Here is a 12,488-nt window from a genome sequence, read left to right as displayed (position 1 = left end):
TCAATTAAATGCTAAAAGAAATAGGACTGTGCCATGTTTGGACTTCCAAGACAGGAATTGAAGGGGTCAGAAAACAAAACTGAGATGCTACTACAAACAGAAAATCTGGAGAACATCATTTTCAAGGGAAGATCAACAGATTAGCACATTCAGTGTAACTGTAACTCTCGTTGTTCTTCCTCAATAATCAGCTGTGTAATAAGACTACAAAAACAAAAAAAAAGGCAAAAAAGCTCCTACATTTATCTTCACAATGAAAAGATTTTTCTGATCTGCAGTTATATTTAATTATTATGAAAAATTCAAATTTATCTCTTCATACTAATAAGGTGCAGAAAGCAAACAAACTTGTCCTTTGCAAAAGCAGCACTTTCCTGTTGTTCTTATTCTGATAACCACATCAGAGGTTGTTTAAAAGTAAATAGATTAAGTAAATTAACAAAATTTAAATAATGCTATTTAAGTAGTCTAAATAAGTGATGGCTTCTCAATCAAATTATGGGTTTGGATTGGGAGTCTTCAAATCAGAGAATTTATTTAAAAAGGTATGAAAAATGCTTCTCCTTCTTCTACCAGTCTTAATCAAAGCTTGCGTGTAGAATCCTTCATAAGATTAAGTTATACTAGAAAATTTGCAGTATAAATAAATTTGACTGCAGTATGTATATATCATATTAGCTTTTTGTGGTTGCTCTGATCAAAGAATGGGGATGTGATAGCAGAGCCCTCAGTTTAGGATAGCAGTCCAAACCAGGACAGTGTAACTAATAGGCACACCCCTGCATTAAAAGAAACTGAGAACAGAATGCTGTTGCTTAAAGACAGGTATTTAGTGCCATTTCAGGTGCTGTTGCTGTCTTGCTGGCCTCTTCAGAAGGCCACAGGTCTCCCGTGACTCACTTTATCTTTCAGCCCTGTGCAGACTTCTCAGCTACTGCAGGCATCTCAACTGGCATTGGCTGACTACTTTCAGGCAACTGTACTTGGTCCTAAACACTATGAAATTATTAAGAAAGTAACCTAAAGGCTAAATCTCAAAATATTTATCACAAATTTATTGCAGCAGTTTCTTAGCCAAAACCACTGATTTAAATCTAAATTTAGATTTAGTCCAAGAGGACTAGAATTGTTCTAGACTCCTATGGGACATGATGTTTGGTTTCAGTCTTGCCAAAGCTGACTGTGTGTAAAATTTACTTCCTGTATAGTTTTGTAGGAATCAAGTTTAAAAATTATTTCCTAATTAACACAACATTCAGTTTGGCTGTTCATGTTCATTATCACTTACAGTTTCTAGACAACACCTGAACCAAAAAAATCCCCCACCACAGAAAGGAACAACAAGTGGAATTGCAGGGGGCAATTTTTACAAAAATAAAGCAGAAAAGACAAAATCTTAGTTTATGAATGAATACTCTGGAGATAGAACTGAGACAGATCTAATGACGTAAAGCTCTAAAAATTAGGTATTCCCATTCTTTGATTGATTTGCCTTCCTAAACAGGATGAAACCCAATTATCATGGGGTTTCTACTATCAGCTAGCAACCCTAACAAGTATCTTGGAGATAAACCATTTATTAAACTATTAATTAAATCAAATTTTTAATCCTTTTAATGACATTTCTTGATTTTTATTCACCCAGACACATTTTTAGAAGACTCTAAATCTTTAAAAATATTTGAAAATCAAACTCAATAGTCTTATCTGTTACAGAGAAACTATTCAGCAACGCAGTAAGAACTTTTTGCTATTCTGAACTCTGAAAAAAACGTATTGGAAGGCTATTAAAAATAAACTATGGGGAAAGAATAAAATACACCCTGGAACTGTAATTGACAGTGGGAAGAATGGAGTAGTACCAAATATTTTTTTTCAGAATCTTTTCAATTATGAATTGTATATACAACCTTTGGCCATTCCGTTAAAATACCACTACAGATTTTCACAAAGTATCAGAAGAAAACTGAATTTTTTTTTAAAAAAAAAACACCAGCACTGCTGTCTGATAAGAAGCTTTCCATCACCTTTTCTTTTTCCCCTCTGCCTCTGGTTACACTCTCATCTCCAAAAACTTACTTTCTTCCTTCCCAAGTACCATTTGCCATTCTCTGTCCACAGTTAGCAGGGAGACACTTCCATCAGAGGTAACAGTTTAGTCCAGTGACAGCAAACCTTTGCAATGTGTAATGCCAAGTTTGTGTCAGAAGTAGCACCGCATTTCATGATCACTCATGTCAGTCCTAATCCATGTCAGTGACAAACCTGGCACCAGTGTAAGTGGTTAATTCCCACTGGACTAATCTAATTGGTTAGGTACACAATCAGCATTACAAGAACTGTTTTTTCATCCTAGTAATGCTCCTGCCACTAAAGTTTCTGGAAAGCTTTGGTACCAAGTTCCTCATATGTGAAATGGGGTAGTTGCTCTTACCTCCTTACCTTCAGCAGTCATGAAATGGACAACAAGCTATAATGTTTGCTACACAGTAGTTAAAAACTGTATGCCTTTTATTGTTATATTAAGTATTTCTTGCCCCTACTTGAACTGTTTATTTCATCTCCCTGCTGCAACTTGTAACAAAAAGATTTTGTAGTGTGTACATTGTCTTTTTGTGATTACTCTAGGCATTTAGACATGCAATCTTATTTGTGGCAACTGTGACAGTAGATGCTATAGCAAGAGAAACACAAAAAATTACGTTACCTTACAAGATGCTGTAACAATGAATTATTTAAAGTTGATGGGGGTGGGGAGAGATGACAAAAGATTTTCAACACAGAAAATGTTAGATAAGTGCTAAATATTACTTCTAAATATATTTATTTCCATTATGAAAAGTAGTTAGGGTCTGATACCAAGCAATAAAACTAATAAAGCAGATTCTGGGAGCATACTTCTAATTTATACATGGTCTTTTCAAAATCAAGTGGTATCATGAATAGTGTAAGAATCTAGAATTTTGTAGAACCACTGAAAACAGAGATCTAAAGCCAAGAGTACTATTTTGTAATCTATTTCAAGTTTGGATTTCATACCATATTCTCTTTACAGTAACAAAAATATGCATGTAATATCCAGGAGTCAAATCTTCTGCATGAAATCAAAATTTAGAACTATATACCTCAGCTCATGTTGATCTTGCATTTAAATCTAAGCATATTAAGGGAATTACCTCTTTAGTAATAGAAAATATTCAAATGTACAATGAGCAGTGTATAAGAAACTGTAGTACTGAGCCTCTGAGAAATTTGGGCAACATACCTTCGGGTGGCCTTCCAGAGGGCACAGATACTGTTTTGCTATCAACAGAACTACTACTGAACTATGGCATAGATAACTAATTACCTAGACTCAGAGATAGCTGTACTCTTGGAATATATCCAGATCCCTCCATCTTGATTTGAAAAGAGCCATGTTAAGAATGGTATTTTGAAGTCTTGAAATCAGTTTTAATAGAATATACTTAAATTAGGAAGAACTACCAGCCTGTGCAGAAAAGGTATCCCGAACAGATCACAGGAGCTTAGACTGAAAGAAAGTTTGCTCTCCATGGCTAGTTTAGTTAGTTTCGTAACCTTAGCAACCTTTCCTTTTATATGGAAGACAGTACATCTACCAATCTTTCCCACTCTCCCTCCCCAAAAAAGGCTAGAAAGGCTGACAGCTGTGTCTCAAATCAAGGCACTTACATGTCTTTTCATCAGTTTACTTGTTTAAACAAATGGACTTCTAGAGATGACAATGAAAAGAAAGATTTATTACTAAAATAGAAGCAAAAGAATGAGGTTAGGAAACAACTGGAAAATGTAGATAAACTATGCTGGCATGCTAGCTCTTGCTAATGATAGGATGAAAGCCTATCAAGACTGAAATGTAACAATCAGAAGCAAGCAAGCAACTTTTACCCTTTTTTATAGGGGAAAAAATAATCAATATAAAAACATAATATACAATTAATTAAATTAGGATGTATTTTACCAACAAATAATTAATTAAGGAAATAAAAAGGTTCTACCTGTGTCTGAATTGCGATCTTCATTTCTGGATGGACTAATAGTAAAAGGAAGTTTACGTTTCATGGAAGACTTTTCTTTCATCTCCTTCCCCACATCACTCCTATCCACTTTTGGAGTTTTGCTGTAGGATGCAATCTTGTCCTTGCTCTAATATAAATAAAAAGTATACTAAGTAATTTTTGCATAAAGCAGAATAGTCTTATAACGTATATAGACTGAAAAGACTGCTATGTGAGAATGTATGTGCATGCGTGTAAGTATGTGTATTATATAGTTTATTCAAAAAGTTTTAAAGTCACCTTACTAAAAATAATCAATGCCATTTCTTTCTTTTTAAAATTAGACTCGGCTGTGTTATTTCTACTTCCAGATACATCACTGTAGAACTGCTGTTCACTATTAGAGCCTTGATTAATAAGCAAAGGAACAACACAAAATGGACAAGAATTTGCTAAATTTCAACGACTAATCCCAATTTCCTTCCCTGACCATAACATAACAATCACATTAAAAGCACATTAAAAGCCCACACTGCAATTCAGACTGTGAATAGTAACACAGTAACAACAAAAAACCTCTAACAACCCTCCCCTGCCTCCACCCCCACCCTGTAATCCATCCATACACAACTCCCTTTCTATTTCCACAAGAATAATAGCATAGTGTTTCACTTTCTAAAGAAAAATTTACTAAGAACTTGGAAAATTCATGAAAAAACTTTTTAAACTGGTATCAAATTTAGAAAAAATACGTAGAATCTATTCAGAACTTTTAGTTGCATAAATGTGGGATTTGGGGTTTATAAAACATATTTCAGGATAAACAGAGAAAAACATGGATGGGCACAACATTAACTTACATTTGATTGCTTTGGTAATATAGGATGTCACAGTATGTAAAAGATACCAGGTTAGTGAAAAGACCACTTGAAAGAACCCTCTGCAAACCCCAACATTTTGGCCTACCAATATAGATGCAACTGTAGAGACATAACATTTTCTGTTCATTACATGCTGCAGAAACACATTATCCAGCTATCTTTGCTATCACAACTCCACAGCTTTATATCATTCTCAACAGATGATCAGATGAAATCACTAACAGATTTGTTTTCTAAAGGTAGAATAGGTACATACACTGATTTGCCAATCAGTGAAAAACAAAAGGCTGTTCCTTGGTACTTCTGAAGCAAGAAGTTAAAAGATTTATTCTGATTAGAAGAAAACTAGAAAAACCCAATTAAAGTTACTGTTCTTGAGGGCACCTTTCCTTTTTTTAAAAAACAAACACAGCTAAGAAGAGTATGTTGATTATATCATCTCACCCTCTGAGTTTAAACTGTTGCCAAAAGGGTAGGCAGAAGTCATTACAAAAAGAGCCTGAAAACAAACTCTACAATCTTCAGACAACAAATGTCTGTACCAGGGAAATCATAAAGAAGAGATCAGTCTATGTCAGGAGAACTCCTGAAGTAAAAGGTTGATGCTCCCAGAGAAAACCTAATCTTCCCTCAGTTTGGAAACCTGAAAAAAAACCCCAAGCCCCAAAAAACCAAAACACAGAATAAAATCCCCATACCAAAATCAAAACCAACTCTCCTCCAAAACCCCAAAGGAAACAACAAACACCCCCACCACCCCTGCCTTTTTCTTACAGGCTAGAACAAGAAAATCTAAAAATCTAAAACTCCTTAAGACTCCTCTAAGCCCCTGGGAGATGAAGTGTCTGTGCTATTCCTTCTGAGAGAAGCTAATCAATCTAACACAGCTGATCCTTTGCAAATGCATCTATAAATTGACAAGAGCAGATCCAAACTACATGAGCTCATTCTGCTCTCTTCCACTACACATGAGTTTCCCACTTCAGCCTAATCTCAGCAAGAGCTCTCTCATCCCTTGTTCCAAACAATCCATTTATTTCTCATATGTACATATGTAAGTCTCCCACAATATAATAAAGTGGTAATAAAATTTTATTGCTTTCTCTAGAATATTACCTTATGTTAGGTCCTATGCAATAGAAAGGACCAATTAAAAATAATTTAAAAGTCCTAAGCAGGAAACATTGATTTCAACTTGTTCCACAGAAAAAAAGGCACACTTTTCATGGTTGGTAATCCTTAAAAAGAAACACTTTTTTTGATACTAATTAGGTGCTCACAAAGAGACACAAGCTGCTTAAATAATCTGATAGTTTTACATTTATTCTTATTCTTAAATTGTACATATGCATTACATTAAACATTATGACATGTACTTTTTGATAATCACTGAGTATTAATTTTGTGATGATCTAATTAGGAGAGTTCAAAATGTACACTTTCAGATAAATAAAGATACATTGAAAATGAAAGAACAGGCTATTCTATACACAGAAACCACAAAAATGAGAGTATTTTGTTCCTTGGGTATTGTGGAAATAAACATTTAGCCACCATCAGTGGACTTTCCAACTCAAAAGTTGCAATGAACAGGGTGTTTGAGAAGTCTGCACAAAGTCAATGCTATTTAGTATTTTCAGTGACAATGCTGAAATAGAGATGCAATTAGATATACAGACACCATCACAACTGGGAGAGTGGGAGAAGCAAAGAGCACTGGCAAAGGGAAATTAAAATGACTGGCGAATTTGAAAAACAGTCTAGATACAAAACTGGAAAAGTCAGGATAAAATCAAGGTTCTACAAACTGACTAAAATCATTAAGAGTATAATCACAATACCCCACCTTAAAAGCCAGAAAACAGCCTTCTGGATTCAGTTTCAGCTAAAGGAAGGCAAGAGGAGGTATCAAGCCCTGCAGGTTAGAAGAGGTATTTTGATTTAAAGAGTAAGCATTCACTGTTCCAACTACTCCTGGTCACTGCAACAGCATGGAGATCTCTTTTTCAGGGTCCTAAGCAAGGTTCAAAATTCAGCATGAGTAGGTCTACATGTTAGTTTAATGTGATCCATGGAAGCAACCTAAAACAAGTTGATGTCTTTTATAAAGCAACCTGTAACTTAAAGTATCTGTGGACTTTCTAAAGAGGTTCATTAATCTAAAGTGAAAACTGCTAATCAAAACACTGAAGACATGCTAATGTTCAGATACATAAACTATTGCTGCAAAGAGAAAGGCATTACATAATCTCCATGTTCACTACAGTTACAGAACATTTAATGGCTTCAGACTGCAACAGGAGACAAGCAAAGGTTATTTATCCTTTTAAGTATCTAACTCTATGCCAGTCAGTATACTTAAGTATCAGAATAAACTGCCCAAGGAGACTGGAATTTCCATCAGGCAAGGCTTTAAAGAAAAGGTCTGGCAAACATCTGTCAAGAACAGAGTACAGCTTATTCTACTCTGGGGCAAATGGACGAACTGGATCTGCACGTCTCAACGTTTAATGCATGCTTCACTGGAGGATGTAGTAACGAGGAAGAATTTTCTCTGTCAACAAAACCATACTAGTGTGCTATGATGAGGAACACATTTTTAATCTGTTCAGCAGAACCTGTCTCGGAAGGCTAACAAACAGGAGTCTGGACAATTTCTTGATATCCCATTGCAGCTCTATTGTCTGGTACTGCTACAATCAATGACAATACACAAAAGGAGACAACAGAGTGCCATATAATCTAGCAGATGTACTAAGCCCTGGGAGAATAAGCATTCTTTTTCTGCCTATCAAAGATAATTACATACTGAAGCATGTTCTGCATGGTATTAAAATGGCTTTGGGCACTATTGTTGGATTCTTCTAAGAACAGAGTTAATTCTTACAAACCCCAAATGTGTTTCTCCTTTGGACCACATATCTATGATCTACTTCCTGAGTTTCAGTCATGGAAGTTCTCGAGTATAATTAAAATTTCATTATGTTCTTATGTTTATAGAATATCTCACGCAAACACTAAATGTTCTATCTGCCGTACACACTCTTACAATTTTTTAATTTATTTTATGATCCCAAGATGAGGAACTGAAATAAAAATACACATACCTTAAAGCATATATGATATAAACTCAGCTTATTAACAGGAATGTTATTCCTAATGATTTTTTTAAGCTCTCAGAAGACCTGAACACATAGCTGATCCACACAGCTATTTACTGGTTGCTAGAACAGCATAAGCATTAACTTCCACTGGACAAATGTGAAAGATTAAGTCTCATAACAACAGTTACTTTACTACATTCCTCAGTCAACAGCTAAGAGTGCACAACCAGTAAGAGCTAAATATTGTATCAACTATGAAAGGAAAATCAAATCCTGCAAGTGTTTTTATTTTTATCTTAATATATTAACCATTGGAATAGTCTCACCCCATATATTTAGGCCATTACAGGTTTTGTTTTGAGAAGAAGAATGACTATTTTTTTTAGGGAGTGGTGTCTTTCAACATTACTGTTCATTTGTAAGATGCACTGTTTTGTATGAACATTATTTCACATTAGGCCTCCTCTGCCTACAATGCATCTATGAACACATAAGGGAAAACCAATAATTAAACTATCTATCTTCTGTTCATTTACAGTCATAGAGATTAAACTCCACGAGTAGTTCAGAGACATTTCTGCTTCAATAATAAGGTGGACACAGAAACAAGTTAAGAGCAAGTTTACACAGCAATGTGCATAAGTGGTTTGACTGTACTATTCTACAGAAAAAATAAAAAGTCAAAGCTACGCGTAACATACAGTTAGTATTAGTTGTACTTAGTTGTACTAAGGACCACTGCAATTATCTGAATGCTGAACACCTCTGGGTCTTTTCATGCTAAAAGACACGGGCATCTCTGATGGCAGTGAATGGACACTCACTGGTCACACGACACTGAGAAAAGTGTGTGGACAAGTGGTATTTTCAATTAATCAAGACACCTCCATATCAAAATGCCACTAAAGCAAAAATTTTATTTTAGCTTCCCTTTCACCTTCAGCATCAGTAATTCCTTACATCAATTACATTAGGTTAACAAATCCATAACTTTTTCATAAAAAGTTCTAATGTTTCAAAGACTATTTTTTTAAATTAATGGTTGCATATATTTACATATTGAGAAAAATCATTATTTGCTTTACAGAAACTTCCACTACTTCCTAAAGCTATATCATTAAAAATTATCACTGTTGATTTGGCCTGCTCAATCTTTACTTCAGTTTTATGTTTTCATATGTACTACAGGTTTACCTTCATGTTTTTTGTTGTTCAAACTCTTACCCTATTGCCTGTTGAATTTTAAATAATTTTCTAGGCTGAATCAAAACGATTACATTTTGGCAATATTTTGTCTATTTTTTCTAATACGGGGGAAAGACTGCAGATTATTTAAGGGTCAGCTAAAGACTTCTGACAATCTCTTGTCCTTGTGTTAGAGAACAGATCGTGTGACTAAGTGACTAACATTTTAACCATGTATTCAGTCTTTCTCAAAAGCAACCAAACCATATTTATTATGCTAAAAAACTGAATACAGAAATATTAACTGCAACAATTAATTCTGCAATTTTATTTAGGATCTCACATTTTCAATATTACCTATCAGTTTATATCATGCAACCCCCAAACCAAACCGTACTTATTCTCATCTCACATCACAGGTTGTGCTAAGGTGGATAGCAAGCAAGACTGAACATAACAGTGCAAGCAGTTTATCAGCTTACTTTTTGGTATCAATGTAATTAGTCCACCATTGTGATTCCATATCTATGTCCTTGGTCAAACTTACATCTTCCCCTAGACTTGAATTTTCTAAGTAATCCTGCTTCCACTGGCATCTTAATCTCAAATACCAGGCAAGGTAGAATCAGATATTTATCCATATTTCTAATTCCTGCACTGGTGATCAGTCTGAACAACAAACAATTCCTTGTTAGAGCAACCAGCTAAGGACAAACCTTCCCCCAAACCAATATGACAATGAAATGGTTTTATGTGACCATTAAAAATGGAATGTTAATTTACTCCTTTCTAAATCAAATCAAGATTTGCCATATTTCCTGGTGGTTAAATAAATGACACCATTCACTTTCCTGGTGGTTAAATAAATGACACCGTTCACTCTTCTGTTTCCTGGAAAAACTTAATCATAATCTTCTTCTTTAATGTTCTCACAACAGAGCTACACATCTCTGTTTCAGAAGATAGTACCTAACTTTGCAGAGATTGCAGGGTATGAGGGTTACACGGCTCAGCAGATGTAACTGCTACTGTTATTAGCAGAGAGGGAGCAGCGTATGGCCACCAGAGGCAGATTACTGGAGAGGAAGGTGTCAAGACAACCAGAAAATACTGAACTGGGCACAGGTGTCACTGATAAGGCAGTTCCTTTGGTAGTGGTTCCAGATTCAACAGCCACCCTGGAAACCACCACCATTTTTCTACAATCGCAGCAAGCAACAGGGAGAGGAGGTGAAGGGGAGTTAGAGGTAGAGAGTAGAGGAGGAAAAGGGGCCTCACAAGTAAACTCTTTATTTTGATTTTTTTTTTTTTAAACTCAGATTGCAGAGCAATTTGTACGTAAAATTCAAAGCCTAGGAAGGAAGGAAGTAATCGGCACAATAAAACTATGACAATCTATTTCTATACACTCAAACCTACAAACAAATGCATTCCAAGCATTTCAAGCCTTATGGTTAGCAAAGAAACAGGGAAAAGGAAAACTTAAAAACTGCTACATTCCAGCAAACCCACTAGTTTTGCTTTGATGAAAGTGAACAAAGATGAAAATCCATTTTAATCTCTTACAGATTTTTAATTTTTTTTTAAAAATATAAACACAAATAAAGCTTTTAAAATTTGACATGTCAGTTTTCCTAGTATGAACAGCTACTGATTATGTCTTCAAGATTCTCCTTGTCAAAAAGTTTTTTTTCAGAAATACTGAAGTGTCAACATAATGAGAGCTAATAAAGCCAGAAAATATTTTTTAGGTTATTTATAAATAAAAAGACAGTTTTTAATACCACTAAATTTCACTGCAATAGCCTTCCGAATATTCTTGCTGCTTGTAGGCCCCAGACATTCCCTGCCTTATCCAGTACTGAATGACACTTCAATTAACTTGACCATATCCCAAACAAGAACAAAAAAAGGAAAATCCAACAATTTTTCATCCCTTTACTAGTGAGCCAATTTCCTTTCCCCATTTTACTTTGTTATCTTCCTTTTCTTATCTAAGTCGTTCATCACAGCTAGCACAAACAACTACCTTTGTCTCACTTTACTGGGATGCATAAAACAAAATGGGAAGAGACTAAAAAGTCTGAAGTTTTCTACTAATGTTTTTGGAAGACAAACAGTTTCAAGTAGATGCTGGATCTTCTCATCTTTTCCTGTTTTTTTCTCTCCCAGTCTTAAATTCATTCATTAAGTGGTCTTACAGAGAATACAGACTTCACAAAACAGCAAGTATGACCACACACACACAGTGTCTCCTTTTCCAGAGAAGACAGTTTTAAACATCATTTGGGAGATAAATGGACTCTATCTCCTTAGGGCAATATACAACTCATCATTCACAATGCAGAATATTATTCTATCTTCTGTTATTCATTAGTACTACAGATAAATTCGTTGCCTATTGTACAAGTGTACTAGGCAGACAAAACGGAGAACTGGGTTATTTGCAACTTGGCTCCAGAAGTTTGAAAATGATGGGATACTTCACATCTATAAACAAACCACCCTTCAGTATTCAGCTCCCATATTCCTTCATTCTCCAACACTCAAAAATGGATTGTACAATTTTTAAGTGGGCTCCCTTGTACAGAAGTCATTCTTAACCCTTCCGCAGCACTTGGTTTTCAAGTCCTCCTAACAGAGGGAACAAATCTCTGTGCTACAAAGCAATAAAAGAAACTTGTGTTTGCTCATTGGTCTGTGCTCTGTCACAGGCCTTCAGAAATGTTTCATGTGTTTGTTAGAGAGTAAGTCACTGTAAAATTAAATAAAATATGAATCATTGTTCTTGTGAACTGTTCACCAACTTACATCAAATAAACCCAATGCAACCGGCTTCCTTTTGAATTAAGTTGCAAGTTTCAATAAAAGGCATAAATTCTGTTCCCTAGTTTAATTTACAACTAAAGCCATGTAAAACTTCTACTTTTTTTTTCTGCACTCAAGATACCAGCATAGAGATTCATAGATATGTCTTCCTGTTACAGCAACAAAATCGTGATAGAACACATGCTCTTCATTTCACTGAAATTAAATGGATGTGAATATAATTTTGTTACCTTTCTTGCAGTTGGTTTTTCCACCATGGTGCTATCACTATCGGAATTTTCAACTTGAACTGTTTTTGTAGACCCAAATTTGGGCATTTTATAGCTGTTTAGCTAGCTGTATCTTGTATCAGTGGGTTCATCGTGTGTCTGAAAAACAAACAGACAAACAACATTATATAAATATACACACTGCAGTGTCATTTCAGGACAAATGTTACTGCAGATGGTAGCAGAGCTGAATAGTACCCC

At 35.1% G+C, this 12,488-nt stretch overlaps 1 protein-coding gene across 6 annotated transcripts in view; it reads right to left on the bottom strand.

Annotated features, from left to right (window-relative positions):
* ANKRD12 (ankyrin repeat domain 12) overlaps positions 1-12,488 on the bottom strand; it is a 68,585-nt gene that overhangs the window by 36,010 nt on the left and 20,087 nt on the right. For 3 of the 6 annotated variants that reach the window (XR_012623002.1, XM_074821729.1, XM_074821739.1), the window contains 2 exons: positions 12,249-12,386; positions 4,020-4,167 (listed from right to left, as the gene is read on the bottom strand). Coding sequence is in view for 3 of the 6 variants with exons in the window: in XM_074821729.1 (XP_074677830.1) it covers positions 4,020-4,167; positions 12,249-12,335 (235 nt within the window). In the remaining 3 variants the exon portion in view is untranslated. Of the gene's footprint in view, positions 1-4,019; positions 4,168-6,746; positions 6,816-12,248; positions 12,387-12,488 lie in introns of those variants that run through there. The other 3 variants (XM_074821753.1, XM_074821772.1, XM_074821762.1) reach the window with 3 other exon arrangements.

The sequence above is a fragment of the Strix aluco genome, chromosome 1, assembly GCF_031877795.1.
Source record: "Strix aluco isolate bStrAlu1 chromosome 1, bStrAlu1.hap1, whole genome shotgun sequence".
Classification (NCBI taxonomy): Eukaryota; Metazoa; Chordata; class Aves; order Strigiformes; family Strigidae; genus Strix; species Strix aluco.
The sequence above is the reverse complement of the archived record's forward strand: the minus strand, read 5'-3'. Positions and strand labels throughout refer to the sequence as shown.